Source organism: Alligator mississippiensis, chromosome 4 (assembly GCF_030867095.1).
Source record: "Alligator mississippiensis isolate rAllMis1 chromosome 4, rAllMis1, whole genome shotgun sequence".
Taxonomy (NCBI): Eukaryota; Metazoa; Chordata; order Crocodylia; family Alligatoridae; genus Alligator; species Alligator mississippiensis.
Genome location: NC_081827.1, coordinates 175,554,217 through 175,571,313, shown reverse-complemented (window position 1 = coordinate 175,571,313; position 17,097 = coordinate 175,554,217). Strand labels below are relative to the sequence as shown.

Sequence of the window (17,097 nt, the reverse complement as noted above, 5' to 3'; positions counted from 1 at the left end):
GCCATTTTTAACGTGATCTAACCTCCCCCTAACCTCCATGAACCTTCTGTACATACTCTACGTTTTGATGATGCAACTGTTCTATTTTTGTACCTTAGTAATTGCTTCCTTCTCTAAAAGATCCTGTCAATATAATCTCAATGTGAACACATTCAATTCTCATCCTCAAATGTTACTTTTCATTTACAGTCCTCTTTGCTATCTGGAATTAAATATTTCAGTTAAGCCCTAGTTTTCAAACACAGTTTTATCATTGTGGCCTCTCTCTTTCCCTCCCCCCTCACTCCTTTCCTGAATTTTTAATACTCATTTCAGCACCTTTGTAGGTAGCAATTCAGCAGAGTAGTTAAGTATATGAGTAAGTCAAGTTCTTTTCAGCAAAACATTTCAAGCACATGTATAAATGCTATTGACTTAGTCTTAAGCATGGGTGTCCAGTGCTTTGCTGAATAAGTCTGCTTTGGTTAAACATAGCTGTATGTAAAATCCAATGTAAGATCCAGCCAACTTCTGTTGAAAACCAAGAGAGCCTTTTAATTTACTTCAATAGGAGATGGATGGGCCAGTTCGGAGTTGTGTAGCAGGAATTGACCTTGAGGAAGGATGCATGTGGTGCTACAGATAGAGCACTAGATATCATTTAGATATTATCTTGCACTTCAAAATGATTTAGGATTAAAAACTGCTGTATTGTACAGTTGTATTAATATATGCCTTGGCTATAGTATTATACATTAATTTGTGCATGACAAAGAAAATTAATAAATACCTTTGAAGCACAGGTGCTCTGGTTGTCCTTGCTCAATGGTTCTTGTGTGTTGATCTTGCTTACAGATTGCATGAATACCTGTTTAAAACCTTCACCATGAGGCCTAGAACCAAATAACGTTTACATTTGCTCTGGTGCTGAAGCTTCGGGGTTCAAAGGTCCTTTCACCAAACCTCCTGGAGCCTGAGATGGCTTTTTAAATGTATTATACCTAGGATCATCTTCTTCTATGGGATTCCCTTTCCCTAACTAGTTACAGGTTTACTTTTAGGTGTCTGAGAGAATACCTAGTTGCTCTAATTACCCACATCCTCAACTCTAGGCTGTTCAGGGGACCAAAGGTAATACCCGTGCTGCAGGTATTTAGCCACTGCCGTTGAAGTGACTCAAGTTAAGGCTTTAGTGGTGCATACGTCTTTTGTAGACAGGGACAATATAACCTGTAGTGCACCTCTTTTGCCCCTGTTGTGGCATCAGACACTAAGCTGGACTGAATCAGATTGAATATTTAGCATGAAGTATACAGACAAGCAAAATTCCCCTTTTATGAAGTTTTTGTAGGAGCTTAGCTAAGGCCTGCCAAAGTGAACAGGAATCATATTGAATAGGAATAGACTTATGTAAACACATATGTAAAACTAAGGAAATATTTATATTGTTGAAGTGGGCTCTATATTCTTACTAGTATTGCTACACTAGTGCAAGAATTTTAATATAAATGAAAAGTTGAAATGCACAGATCTGAACCCTTGAAAGCCAAAGCAAAGAGAGTTGCCTTCTGAATGAGTTCATTGCCATGAAAAAAAAAAGCTTGCTGTTAAACTGACATCCATGGACATGTGAACACTAGAACAATACAGAGAGAAATACATTAAAGGGCTTTAGATGGAAAGGATTAGTATATGATGACTGCTTTTTGTAAACTGATCTGAGATAAAAGAAGCCGAATACTATACTGGGACTTAAACAAATGGGTGATTAACTACGTTGTTCTAGCACTGTCTTTATCTACGTATTGCCATGGTCTTCAGTTTTGATTGGCTAAAATTTGCTGCTGTTTATAAATAAAATGATGCTGTATGCAGTTGAGCAAACACAATGGCAATAATGCAGGTGTAATGAATACAGTTTTGCTCTACTGGCCTTATATTCATTACAAAAATTGGGCACATCTTTTTTAGTGTATGCGCACTTATTAATCTTCCCATCCTCTTTGAATGCTTTTGATAAATCAAATGGGTTACCCAAAATCCAGCACCTACCAAGTCAGAGAAAATACAGAAGTATGCAACTATTTTGGAAAACAAGCCTCCTATGACAGCTGACTAACAAGGACAATGAAATGCCTATATTACCTAGACTAGAAAAATTGGCATTACATCAGTAGAGTTATACCATGACAATTCAGTCAGAAATAGCCCAGTATTGACAGGACCTGTTGGCTAAATCCAAGAAAGGATTTACATAAGTACAAATGCATACCTGCCTTTGAGGCTTCTGATCCCTACATTGAAATTCAGACCCTTGTTTTAGGCACAAAACCTCCATATGCAGTGCCTGGAGAGAGTCAGATACCTCAGAATAGCAGTCCAAAAACCTCATACTCAGGGTTTGTCTAGATCTGGCCAAGAGGAAATACTGAGCATGATAACCTCCTTTCCCATACCTCCAAACCTCAGGTGTGCAAGTGAGGGCTGCAGGAATATACCTCTGTCCAGAGCCCAGAATTTTCTCTGGGGTGTAGGTGCTTACATGGTGGCGCTGGTGGTGCCAGGACCAATCTTATTCACAGGATCTTAGATTAGGGTTGCTCAAAGCAGGACCATCCCCAACTAGATCATCCCAACCAAGACTTTGTCTACTCAGGTCTTAAAAACCTCCAAGGACAGAAATTCCAAAATCTCTCTGGGTAGCCTGTTCCAGCACTTCACCACCCTTCTAGTGACAAAGTTTCTCTCAATATTCAACCTAAACTTCCCTTGCTGCAACTTGAAACCATTGACCCTTGTTATGTCATCTGCCACCACAGAGAACAGTCTAGCTCCATCCTTTTTGGATCCACCCTTCACAAAGTTAAAGGCTGCTATCAAATCCCTGCCTCTGCCCCCCCCCCCCCCCCCGGTCTTCTTTTCTGCAGATTAAATAACCCCAGTTCCCTTAGCCTATCCTCAGAAGTCATGTGCCCCAGCCCTCTAACCATTTTCATTGTCCTACACTGGACTTTCTCCAATTTCTCCACATCTTTTCTGTACTGGGGGCCCAAAACTGGACACAGTACTCCAGATGTGGCCTTACCAGTGCAGAATCAAAGGAAGTAATTGTTTCCCTTTATCTGCTGGCAATGCTCCTACCAATGCAGCCCAGCATGCTGTTAGCCCTCTTGGCAACAAGGGCACACTGTTGACTTATATCCATCTTGTTGTCCACTGTAACCCTCAGGTCCTTTGCTGCAGAGCTGCTGCTTAGCCAATTAGTCCCAAGCCTGTACTGGTGCATGGGATTCTTCCATCCTAAGTGCTTGATGTTGCACTTGTCCTTGTTGAAGTTCATGAGATTTCTTTCTGCCCAATCCTCCAATTTGTTTATGTCACACTGAATCCTAGTCCTAAACCCCCCCCCCCCCCCCCCAGCTTGGTGTCATTCATGAATTTGCTGAGGGTGCACTTCATCCCATCTTCCAGATCATTAATGAAGTTATTGAACAAAACCAGCCCCAGGACCAACCCTTGAGTGAATCTACTTGATACCAGCCACCAACTAGACCCCAAGTCATTGATTGCTACCCATTGTAACTGATGATCCAGCCAGCTTTCTATCCACCTTACAGTCAGTTCACCCAACCCATACTTCCTTAGCTTGCTTGCACATCAAAAGCCTGGCTAAAGTAAAGGTTAATCACATTCACTGCTTTTTCTGCATCCAGAACAAGTCATGTCAACATAGAAAGCAAACAGGTTGGGCAGCCATAGCTTAATCCATACTGACTGTTCATAATCACTTTCTTCTCCTCCAAGTGCTTAGAAATGGATTCCTTGAGGAACTGCTCCATGATTTTTCTGGGGTATAATAGCTTACTTCTTAGAGCACTCACTAGGTTTTCCATTTCCTATCTCCTCCTCAGCTTGAGGGAACAGTTCTCATTCCCTGGGCAGTGTTTTAATCAGGAAGCCATAGGCTAGTTTGAAGTTAGGGCATTTTCTTATTGAAATCATGCTACATTCAGTTGCATGGGTGGAATCTTAGTTTCTAGTCTCTCTCAAAATATTTTATGCATTTTTTTGCAATGTGATTAAAATAAAATACCTCAAAGCTTGTGTTTTGAGACACAGGCACCAGAACTCTGGATTCCCCATCCTGGAAAAATGCCCTCACCATTAGTCTACAGAGAGAGGTTCCCTTGTGTTCTTTGTCACTGGCCCCATGAATCTTGCATTCCTTTTGTCACAGTGACCCAGCTTAGGCAACTCTTCACCCCAAGCTTATTCCACGGTGTGATGGTTGTGGTTCTCAAGAGGGGACTACAAGCATGAATGACTTCAGGGTGAGGAAGACCTAAAACTCAGGTTTCCTAATCACTGGGTGAGTGCTCTAACCACAGGCTATTAGAGTAAGATGGCTGCTGCTACTTATTGTGAGGAGCCCAACTGGTTTGGGTTTGTTTGTTTTTTTTAGGCCTAGATCATCTTAGATTGGGCCTCTAGGGAAGATGAGCTCCATGCTTCAAGGGCTGGGCCAGTTTTGGTCATGCACAGAGGCAGGACTGTAGGTACCTGGGGCACTTTTGTATTGCAGTTTTGGACTTAGGTGCCTCAGTTCTGCTGAAGTCCTACTTAGCCCTTTTTAGAATCCTGCCTTCAGTCCATGAAATCAGCCCAACCTTCCAATAGACCCAGAATTGAAAAAGAAAAAAAACCCCTTACACAATAGACATAAAATGAAACTGTATCTGAAGTCATTTTCATACTGGATTCTAATTTCCCTAGTGACAACATGTGAATAGTCTGTTATCACAAAAATGTTAAACAGAACTTTCCCAGGATTTTTGATGATAAACATAAGCATAGAACTAATGTTCATAAAGTACACTTGAAAGACAGTATGTTGAAAAGAACTAGTAACATCAGCATCCAATGCCTCTGCCTCTTTGCTGGAAGTTTCTCTCTTTTCCTGAACTACCTTGCCTTCCATTAAAAAAAATGGCTATGCTGACAGCCGCTGTCCTCAGCCTGTCACTGGTGACAACAGACTAAAACCTTTTTCCCTACTACACAAAACCGAAGGACACTAAAACAAAGAGTGAACGAGACCCACAGAGTCATGAATTACCCTGATTGGTCAAAGAAAAAAACTTTTGTTCATTTGTGCACAATTAGCAGTGGCTGTGATGTATATAAAGGCAGTCACTAACCCAACAGAACATCTCAACTTGTGATTTGAATCCAGCCACAATGGGAAAGGTAAGAGAAACCTGTCTGGATTTGATTGTTTTGTATGTTAGCTTGGACTCGCCGGCTGGTATGCCTGGGGAAGTCAGTATGCAGTAAACCTAGGAGTTAATTTACTTTTGCTTGCTAGAGTAGACTGAGCTACTTTGTGCATAGGGTTCAGGAAGAGCGTCCATACAGTAAGTCTAAGTGAACTCTGTGCACAATGCTTGCAGTAGCTAGTGCGCTATAAATCTTTCTGTGTGCTACTTTCTTGTATAGATAAGCCCTAATTCTCTTATTATTAACACCCGAGTAACACCATTGACTTCAAATGAGTTGTACCAGTGTGATGCGAGTCAAGAATGTGAGCAGATCTGTGCAAACTTTGGTGCAGGTAAATCCCTTCACATTAAATAATCACAGACTGAATCTGTTCTCACACTGGTATAAGTCATTAATTCTTCTGCACTCAGTGGGAGTTATATTCTTTATCACCAATGGTGTAAAAGGTAAGGCCTAGAAACTAGAAATCTGGGGTGCTGGAGGAAAGAAACTGGAATGTATAGATACAGACATAGTGGACAAAGTTTCCTTTTAGCTTCTGCCCATTTTATTTCTCAACCCAGATTACCTTGTTCGAGGAAAAGAACTTCCAAGGCCGATCATTCGAATGCAGCAGTGATCGGTCTGACCTGCAAGCTTACCTCAGCCGCTGTAACTCTGTGAGAGTGGATAGCGGCTGCTTCATGCTCTACGAGCATTCTAACTTCATGGGACAACAGCTCTTTCTCAAGAGGGGCGAATATCCTGATATCCAATGCCAGGGCATGACTGAGGACATTCGATCCTGCCGGTTGATCCCACCGGTGAGTAGGCTATGCTTGCTTCTCCTTCTGAAAGAGCGAAGGTCACCAAACCAACCCTCACTGGGTACCTATTACTCACCATCAGCTGAGGCCAAGGACTGAGAACTTTCTTCCTCTTAGGAGGTGGCTCCCACAGGAAGGACAGAGGGACCCTGTTTACCTGCTATGGGCCTGTGGGCAATTATTCTGAGGCTATGCCTGTATTCAGGCAGTATCTATTTTTCCTTCCCATTTCAAAATTATCTGAAATTGCTTTCACTGAGAGACTTACAAACCCCACTCCCAGTGGTGTAAGTGAAAGACTAAATCCACTGGAACAATAAAGACACATCAATGGGATGGGAGATTCAGGGCCAGTACTTTGTGACTCTTGAGGGCCAAATCTACACCACCTTTTTAGTCCCTGGATTATGGGCACACTCATAGCCAAAACAGCCCTCAACCTAACTGAAAGCAGCCTATGGGACCAGTGCCCTGGCTCAGAACTGGCTAGAGTATTCTACACTCTGGCTCTGGCCCTTCTTGTATGTGGTGTGAGCACCTGCTCAGTCTAGATATGCTCCCTACAAAAAGGGGGGGGGGAGAGAGGGATAGGTGGCTACACTGACCTATTCATTACTTTCTATTAGGAAGATTAAGAACTATCACGCAGTTCACAGGGAGTCAGTCTTGTGAGTTAGCCACTTCACACTTTCATTCTCTGTTACAGCACAGAGGAACCTACAGGATAAAAGTCTACGAGAAGGATAATCTGAGGAGCCAGATGATGGAGTTAACTGAGGATTGTCCTCAAGTCCTGGAGCAACTACGTCTCTGCGAGATCCAGTCCTGTGTTGTACTGGAGGGACACTGGATCTTCTATGAAATGCCAAACTACCGTGGCCGTCAATACCTCCTGAGACCTGGAGAGTATAGAAGATTCAGCGACTGGGGTGCAACATCTAGCAAAGTTGGGTCTTTGAGACGTGCTGCTGACTGTTTTTAGATCTAGTAACATTGCTATTCTTTTAGCCTGGCAAATGTGTGATCTGATGAATAAAAGCATGTGAAAAGCATTGCATCGTTGCAAATCTTGCTTGGTACACTACTATAGCTTCTGGAGCAGAGGCACTTCCATCTTTCACTGGCATTTCTTATCACTGCACAGCTACTTCCTACACAGAGAATATTAAAGCGAAATAAAAGGCTCCGCTAAGACTCAGAAAGGGAACATCTTGCCCTTCCCTGCATGGCTGTGTGAACTTACCTAGAATACAGTGTGGGGCACATATTTGACCCTGAGCCATGCTTAGAAACCTCCATGATACTGATCAGAGACCTGGATAGAAAGACTAGAGCAGACCTAGTACTCAGCTAGGTACCAGCAGCCCGGCAGAGCTTCCCCAAACGCTGTTACCAATCCGCCTACTCCTCTTTCCAGCCAAGGATTATCATCAAGCACAGCCCTCAACCCAGTCCAGGATAAGGAGAAGTCAGGGACAGAAAATAAGCACATGGCTACCTAAACCCTATACAGAATAGAGTTTAAACTCATGGGCAGGAGTTGAGGCTCTTGGCAAGCAATTACATTGAACTTAGCCATCATTCAACAGGAAGTTTTCGGCTATTGTGGTTGCAAAGAAGAGGTCAAAAAATGTGACCCAAGTAGAATCAATGCAAAGATATCTGCTCAAGTTTGCAGAGAGTCTCAAACAACAGTGCACAGCGGGCTGGACTGCCAAATGCACCACAGTGTGGTGTTAATTCCAGGACCCATGACTTGTGGGAGTCTGTGAAAACCAACCCAATTACCGGTGGGGGCACATTTCTCATGGGAGGGCCACTCTCTCTCCCATCTCTGTCCTGATCCTCAAGGGAAACTTACACGACACTTCCCAGAGACGAGCCTATGAGCTCCATTTCAACCTGCTGGATACTAGAGATCATGGACTAAACATAGACATTGGATTTTTGATACATTACAATCTGCCTGGCAACTGCCTCCCCAGCCCAGCCCAGCCCCTGGCTTCTTTACTTTTCATTCCATCCAGGAAGAGCACACACCAACTGCTGAAACTTCCTTAGCCTGACGAAGGGTTTTTGAACCCGAAAGCTTGCTTAATAACTATTCTCCAACTATTTGGGTTGGTCTAATAAAAGATATCAAATTCACCCAAGGAACCTTGTCTGCCTATGTCCTTAGGCCAACATAGCTACAACCTACACCCCTACCCCAAACAACATACACTTTGCACTATAGAAGAGCTCCGAAGGTCCACTCTACCCATCCAAACAGATGCACCCTTGCTCAGTGGTGAGTACTGCCCCTCCCTACTTCCAGAGGTATAATCTGGCCATGAATAGATTTAGGGTGCACATTAAAGGTTTTTAACTGCCAAAGCAGTACAATTCAGTAACAATTTCCCAGTACAAACATCTGTGGCAGAAAATCCTAACTACTTTTATAATGCAGTTTGATTTGTTTATGAAAGGGCTTATACAATGTGGTTGTCCGAACTTGATGACCTAGAAGATCCTTTCCAGACCTGGGTTCTGTGTTCTAGCCCTGTATGTCAGGGTAGGAGGAAAAAGGCACCTCTTCTACCATCTTTGCTATTCCTGTTTTGAGGAAACCTCTTCCCACCATTCCTGAGAGAAGGAGAAGGTTTTATGTTGCTGTTCTTTCCTATTAATGGGGGACCAGTCATACAAAGTGAGTGACTTTGTGGAGAAACAGCCATTCAGAGCCAGCCATATGAGCAGCAATAGAATTTTTCCATCCACGGAGATTATTATACACAGTTGGATAAGTATTTAACATTGACTCTCTTTTTGGATAATTCTAAAACAGACTCACATTTTTAGAAAGATTGTAAAATGGTATACACGTAACTCTGGTGGTGGTGCTACCTGCAGCCATGTCCATATTTTTGGGATCCTGGGGTGCCAATAGGTCTCGGTCTACTGGCTGGGAGCACCACTCATTAGAGTGCTCTCCCCTGGTTCTCTCTGCACCAGACCACACACTAAATAACTATTTACAATAATTTATTACTACAATAACTGAGAGACTGACAAATTTGACATCCCATAAATAACAAAATATTTTCAATGAGCTCAATAATAATCTATACCAGCAGATAAAGCAAATACTTACCATATAACAAAAGCAATTATGTTATCAACTTTAACACTCAGGCAACTTATAACAGGTATATGCACTTAATCAGCCAGGTCTCCACAAAACCACTCTGCCTGCAGCAAAGTAGCCCCCTGTGCAGTGGCTGCAGTGGAGCCCCGGGGAGCAGCGCTCGCTCTGCCTCAAGAGAGGCGGCGATGCTGTCATCTGGACAGAAGACAGTGGTGCCTGTGAGGACCTCAGGTGTGGCTGCTCTGGAGACCAGGGTTTCTTCCTTTGTCCGGTCTTTCCTGGGCACTTGCAATTAGTCACACCATTCCCCAGAGACTTCCCAAGGCAGCTTCCCTGTGTTTGGCACCTGGCCTGCCTCTTCTCGGCTTTACTTTTGAGCTCTGTGGCAGCTCCCACAGCCACGATTCCCTGCTGCTCTCTCCAGGTCTCCCAGAAAACCTCCTCTAGCAACCCCTGTCCCCGATTCCCTCCCAGCAACTTCCTGCACCCAGGGAGCTTAAGAGTAGGGAGGGGAACCCGTTTGTACAACTCCGCTCCTTCAGTAAAGGATACCGGGCAATCCTGGTGGCTTAGCTGGTGGCTCCTCTGCCCTCAGTAGCAGCTCGCTCAGTCACGAGTCTTCTGCCAGTCGTCCTCTTGGAAGCAATTGTCCTAGTAGCAGCCCTTCTCCGCACAGCTTCAGCTCCCCTCTCCCCACCTGGTCTTCCCTGTTTTTTCTTGTGCTTCCTGTCCTCGAGTTTCAGCTGTCCAATTACATGCATGCATCCTGTGTGCACAGCCAGCTGCAGATCCTTGTCCCAAGAGTGCAAACACCCTGACTGAGCTCGCAAGCTTTGAGGAAACCCTTCAGCACCTTTACATACAACAGCATGGTTACAGATAGGATGTTAATTTCACCACTGTATGCACCTTACTAAACACAAAGGATAAGAGCAAAGGCAATGAGAAATTCAGTTTTAGAACAGCTTCCAACACCATAGCTTGGCAACATTATGGAGGATCCATAATTAAGACTGAGTTCAGTTTTCCCACTGAGAACAGAGATTCAGTCACATATGCTGCATGCTTCATTGCAGAAAGGGGATTTATAATATAACCAAAACAGAGAATATCATCACTAAAAGCCTTGGCAGTAAACTATGCAACCATATGGGAATCTCAGGAAATGGACTGACCAAAAATAAAATAAAATAAATCAGATGGCACTGTAGAGGTGATTTACACAGCCTGTCACAGGAAATTCCAGGCTGTACATGCCAACTGGCTGGGGACACCTGCCTGCATCCCTGACTCAGGAACCTAACCTCAGGAGAGTAACTGAATTTAAAACGTCCCCATGTGCTCAGTATTTTCTAATGGCTAACTTTGTGGGATGCTTTAAAGTCATAACAGATTAGATGTTCACAGCACTTAAAGCGCTTTATAAATGGCAGCTCCTGCTCTAAGTTAACCCTTGATGGATGTGGTATTAGGCTACAGCGTTTTAGGTTAAAGTGCTTTTTTTGAACATCCGTCACACTTCAATGCAAGTCGCATTCTGTCACCATCTCAGGGGCCCTCTCTGGGTTGCTTGCTAACCTCAGCTGGCGCTTATCTGCTCCAGGTGAAAACTGGCCCAGCTCCACCACTGGGCTATCACAGAGAAGAGACCAAAAAAATCTGTCTCCTCCCTGCACAGCTGGGGGGAGGGAATAGAGCCTCTCTGTGGCACAGATCCCGCCCCCCTACCAAGCTGGAGGGTTTGAGTCTTGGTGGGGCCAGGTAGGATCCAATTCATGTCAGGGGCCTCCCTTCCCTCCTGGCTCCAGTTCCCAGAGTGGCGAAAAGCTGAACTGGGCAGCCCTGTTTTGCAGCTCTTGGCCATAGCTGTCAAGAGTCTGGAAGAGGGGAGGGGGAGGGAGCCCCCTGCCGCACGGACCCAGCCCAGGCTCCGCACCCAGAACCCAGCCAGCAGGCTGCAGGGCCCTCACAGTGGGAGCAGGGCTCTGTTCCCCACCCCTACCCTCCAGCTGCTGCTGACAGTTGCCAGCTGGTGAGGGGGCAGGACTGGGGAGAGGGGCTGTTCCAGCATGCTCCTGGGAGGTCTGAGAGAGCACACCTACCTGCTGGCTTTGGCCAGTGCAGACAGGCACTGAGGCCCCCCATCCCCAATGGCAAGAGTGTATTTGGTTCATTCCTGCTCTAACTTATAGCACTTTACTTAAAGTGAATAACTAGAGTACTTCTGCCAGGGCCTCTGCAGGCTGGCTGACTAACAGTTACTACTGAGGCCATGTGTAGATGAAATGAGAGGCATGTGTGCACAACACTTTAAAGAAGTCTAAATGCTTTTGCACTGCTTAAATGGTGTCAGTGTTTGCATGCATCGGCAGTGTATTGCACATTAATTACAGCCACTGTAGCAAATTTGGCAGTCTAAAGCGCCTTAAATGACTTGGGGCGCAGCAAACTAAAATCTTCTGAAGAGCTTTAGTTTGCTGCCCCTACATCTGCAGAGCAAAGCACCAGGCTCCACGCAGCTCAGGGGCTCTGCAGGAAGCCCTGCAAGCAGCCTGGCAGCAGCCCAGGAAGGCAGGCTCTGACCAAGAAAAGCGGTGAGCCTGATCCACTCCCCCGCCTTGGATCCTGCATGAGCTGCACAGGGACCCAGTGCTTCCCTCTGCAGCTGCCATGTCCTCCAGGACCTCCCAACCTGGGTCCCAGCAGGCAGGGGCCACCTAGGGAGGGGAGGGGGGTGCTGCTGCTGTGGAGGGAAGCACTAGCCCTCCCCCACCCCCGCTGCCCAGGGACTGTTCCCTGTGCCAGAGGTGAGTTCGGATGTGTGCATGACACCAAGATTTAAAGGGCCCCAAATTGAAGCGGTGTTTTTAGAAACCCACTGCTTCAATTTAGGGCCCCCGTTTCATCTACACACACCCTAGCTAGCTAGCTACCACCTGAGGACCATCTCCTATTTCCCAGCCCCTCAGTCTCCTGTCAGGAAGCATCTTCAAATCATATCTTCCATTATTACACTGACAGTGTTTTACTTTTTCATGGAAGTTAACCTCTTCTGGACTCCAGATAGTGATGAGTTTTTACTTCAGAGTATGCACTGAAGTTCAGCAACTAAATGCTTGCAGAAGGGAAAAGTTTTTCACTAATTAAAAATGCTGAGCTTTAGTAGGAGTAACTAACCAACCCATAACTTGGGATGAATATAAAATATCACAAAGTCCAGTGGGTTTTACTATTTATATATTTCAAGTTGCTGTGTTGGTAGCAGTGTCAACCCAAACCACTGAACTTTTCAGGAGGTTCAGGGAACCGCTGAATCCTGAAATGTCAAGCGAGAGCAAAAATCTACTTAAAATTAGTGTTTTGATCATTGCACTTTCCTACATGCAGCTGAGTTATGGTACCTGGTATATTGGATGGAATTCCTTTCTGTTGCTCTTTTATGTAGCAAGGATAAATCCCATATGAAGTGCTACATTAAACCATATCTTTTGAAACACATCTGAGGAGGACCAATGCCACAACATGACAAAACTGAAGTGTTTTTCTGTGTCAAATGACAAATGGAGATGACAATAATATTGAAATGGGAGGAGCAAGAAACAAGAGAAGCAAAAGGCAGTTTCCTTTTCTCACAAGAGGAAAGTATTCAGTCAACATTTTGGGGAAATTTAGATTTGATGTAAATGGCATAGAGGACTGTTGGCTAAATCCAACAGGAGGAAGTGTGGACGGGACAGAGCATACACTGTACAAGCCTGCAGATCAGTTTCTCTGACCTTTACAGTTTTTGTATAAAGGGGTAAATTAAAAACAATCCTGGTGATAGTGGTTTTTCTCTCTCATTTGAGCCTGCTGCACTAGGTTGTCCACTGGTCTTAACTGGTATACATCAATTTACTGCCACTGACAATTTAGCCCACTGTCTCCTAGGTTCTACAAAAAGCAGCTCATTAACATTTGCAACATCAGTGAGAACAGCACAAATGCACAAAAAAAAAAAAAGAAACCTATAAAGGTACATACAGGAAAAGTCCACTGATCATAATAAAGGCAAAGCATGAAATCCTCTTACTATTCAGAACAGGTCCCTTTTGTGTTAGAGTTGCAGATGTAGCATTATGTCTACTGTATATAAAAGCTACCACTGCAGTTGTCCATAGCACTGAGCTTCCACATCTGCAAGCTTGTGAAAATGGGAAAGGTAAGCTAAGCTCAGACAGACTGGTATCATGATCTAATGTGTACATTTGGATGAACAATGAGTTTTTATAAAGCTTTATGTTGCAGATTGTTTTCTACAAAGGTAGGAGCTTCTGGGGCATTGTATATATGTAGCAATGGTCACCCTGGTCTGTAGTCCTACCTTCAAACAATGTAGTCTCATCCTGATAGGATGTGGCAGCTGGATAATTTACAAGTGCCCAAGCGAGAAATCAGTAGAGGGGAGAATATCCGGACTTCCAGAAGTGGCTTGTGCTACAAGGATTTTATTGTCTCCTGCTCATTGTTTGGTCTAGCAGCTTTAAACACTGACATTGTCCCTTCAAGAGGTCACTACAGACAGAAACTTCCTTAAGCAGTCAGCATCAGCAAGCATTATGGCAGTGGAACACATTCTAATGGAAATAACATAAATTAGTCATTTAACAGTTACCTAACAAAGGTTAGTGCAGTTTCATGTCATATTAAGGATGTGGAAGTACTACAGAAAATGTATATTTCTAATTATTATAAAACCCTTTGTGCCATACAAAAAAAATACATGCTAGTGCAATGTGATGCAAGGTTTTTGTTTGGGATGACCTGTATAAAATGCTCTTGTAGCCATGGTATGATGAAAATTAACACATTAAAAATGTGTTGGGCCAGACTCTCAACTAGTGTTAATAAGCTGTATTGACTTCAGATGAATTAGGCTATGTCAATTTATGCTAACTGAAGAGCCAGTTTGTTTAAAATTGCTCTCGTACTTCTTTGCTACTGGAATACATAGTGCAACTTGCATTAGTAATCACTCTCCAGTTATCAGTGAATCACACTGATCCACAGAAGCTCAGGGTTCGAAGGGACTTTGTGAGATCATCAGGTCCAGTCCCCCTGCTCTGGGCAAGAAAGACTGCTAGGGTCAAATAACCCCAGCAAGGTGTGTATCCAGCCTCCCTTTGAAGACCTCCAGGGTAGGTGCCTGCACCACTCCCGCTGGGAGTCTATTCCAGAGTCTGGTCACACAAACCACAGAGATTTTCTTTATATCCAGTCTGAAACCTTCTTCTAGGAGTTTATGACCGTTTCTCCTGGGGCACTTCAGTGAATAGTTGTTTGCCTTGCCCCTGATGCTCTCCCTGCTATATTTGTAAGCTGCCACCAAATCCAAACTCCTCTTTTCTAGGCTGAACAGTCCCATATCTATCAGCCTTTCCTCATATGGTTTGCTCTTCAAGCCTCTAATAATATGAGTGGCTCTGTACGAGTGGCTCACCTGGCTATGTACTTGGCAACATGGCCATCACTTCCTTATATGTATAAAATGGGAATACATGAAGTAGTAGTGTGTATAAAGATTTTATCAGTATATATGTCAGTGACTACACTGCTAGTGATTGGTGATGAGCAAGGACTGCCATTCATTTCAAACTCAAACCAATAACTTTTTTTTTCTGACACCTCATTATATAGTCCATAAAAACCAAATATATATACATGCAATATAGAAAGCATACCATGTGGTAGGATGCTCCAGTACACACATATACTTTATAAACCATGTGGACATTCTCAAATGAAAGGCTATTGTAAAGATTTTCTGAACTGAAGAGTTACATAGTCTCATTCTACAAAGATTTCAAAAGGTAATTGCTAAAATACAAAAATCAAGTTCAAAACAGAAGTGCACTGCCTGTCATCTTGATGGTCAAAGGGACACAAATGGTTGAGCATATGTTGCATATGTTGACAATGTTGCATATACAGCTTCTACTGGAGAAATGTTTGGTGAAATGTTTGGCCAGATTTTGGAAATCAGAAATGTTTCAACATCTCCTTTTCTGTGTGTTCCATTTGCTGTCACAGAACCCTGGTTCCCACAAGATTCGGCTCTATGAGAGAGTGGAGCTTCAAGGCCTCATGCTGGAGCTCACTGATGACTGTGCATCAGTTCCAGATTGCATCCACCTTACCGAGATCCACTCCCTCAATGTCTTGGATGGCTCTTGGCTCTTGTACGAGCTGCCTAACTTCAGAGGGCGACAGTACTTGCTGTCCCCTGGGGAATACCAAAGATTCCTTGACTGGGGCGCAGTGAATGCCAAAGTTGGTTCTTTACGACGAGTGGTTGACCTACGCTGAAATGTCATTTCCCTCTAAATAAAGTGCTACTGAATTCCAAAAGTCCTTTTTCTGTCTAATACTTGCCAGCATAGTTCGAATTTGTTTGACATGAAAACAGGTCTAAATTGTGGAATTCGAATTTCCCCAAGGATTAGGTGTATATTTCAGTATTGGGGAAATAATTCAGCTTAGGGCTATCTGTAGCTCAGATAGGACCCATAAAATGAATGTTTTTGATGTTTGTTGAACTGATTCAGAATAAATTGATAAGATTCTTTCATGCTAGTTTTATACTATGTTTCTAATGGTCAATCCAAGGTAAGAATTCATAAAGCTAAGCAGAATTTAGAGCAGAGAACTGGACTTTCAATATACATAATGATCACTAGTTATAAGTATTAACTGCAATCATCATTAGGGACGAAAGAGGATATACACCAATGTATAAAACAGAGGAGCCACTAAATATATTCAGGCTAGAACTTTCTTTCTTTGAAAAAGGCCTAAAAAGACACTATGAGCTACAAACACCCTACTTCCTTTTCTAAAGTTGTAGAGCACTCTGTGATTCTAACTAATGCTCCCCTCCACATCCCCTTCTCCCCCACCCCTCCCCATTTCTTGTTAGAGCCTTCTCTCTCCTATTCAGGAAGGTTTAATTCTCCAGTTCCTCCTAGTAAGTAAAATATTTTTAAAAACAGATGTGAATGTAATGCCATAGATACTCACCTAACAGCCTGGTTTCCTTGGTTTCAATAGAGCTACTCTGATCTATGCCAGCTAAAGCTCTAACCTAGTTCATCAATGGCCATATTGTCATTCTGCTAATAAGTATATCATAGATTAGTAACAGTATGACATCCCTAATGTAGTCTTAATTATAGTTCAGTCTATATGAAACAGGCACCTCTGAACCCTGTACATTATAATTTACACAAAACAGAGTACAGTACAACAACATTGATGTTATATTTTAACACCCCCTGCTGAATTAATTTAGGCCCTTCCATTAAAGGCAAAGTACAAAAGCATACCATTGTATTTCTCTTGCTCATTACATGTGTGTAGTGAGACATGGTCACACAGGCACAGTGTAGTCTAACCTTGTTTGCCAACTACACACAGCAGTATAGGCAACTGCTCTAGCAGGGTTCTGGTGTCTTCTAGAATACAAAAAACAGTGAGAACCACCAGGTAGCATCCTTTTAAATAGACGGTAACCTAGCTAGTTCCTACACACCATACATATGCCTAACTTGAAGCATGCAAGTACTTCCAGGTTTTAGAAAAATAAGTACTTAAGTGCTTTGCTGAGTTAAAACCAAACACACCAACAGGAACCCTACATGCCATAGTAAATGTTCAAGTAATAAATGCAAACCTCTGCAGTGGTATAATGCCTAAACCTCACATTTCTTCACTCAGTGCAGAAGTTTCACTCCTACTTTTGGATCTTATATATATTTGTCACTAACAAACTATCGCTGACTGTGTCACTTCTTTCACTGTAACAGCAAAGCACTTGTGTACTGCCTATAATGTGTAGAAATTCAAAGAATAAATACCACTCACTTCAGC

The 17,097-nt window shown here is 43.3% G+C and overlaps 1 protein-coding gene across 1 annotated transcript; it reads left to right on the top strand.

The window, feature by feature from the left end:
* Window positions 1-5,217: 5,217 nt before the first annotated feature.
* LOC102569810 (gamma-crystallin B-like) lies at window positions 5,218-15,579 on the top strand. The gene is made up of 6 exons (XM_059726262.1): window positions 5,218-5,226; window positions 5,823-6,062; window positions 6,772-7,011; window positions 13,633-13,665; window positions 14,259-14,291; window positions 15,262-15,579. Exons 1-6 carry the CDS (start codon window positions 5,218-5,220, stop codon window positions 15,535-15,537), a joined length of 831 nt encoding a protein of 276 aa, XP_059582245.1. The 3' UTR covers window positions 15,538-15,579.
* Window positions 15,580-17,097: the final 1,518 nt, after the last annotated feature.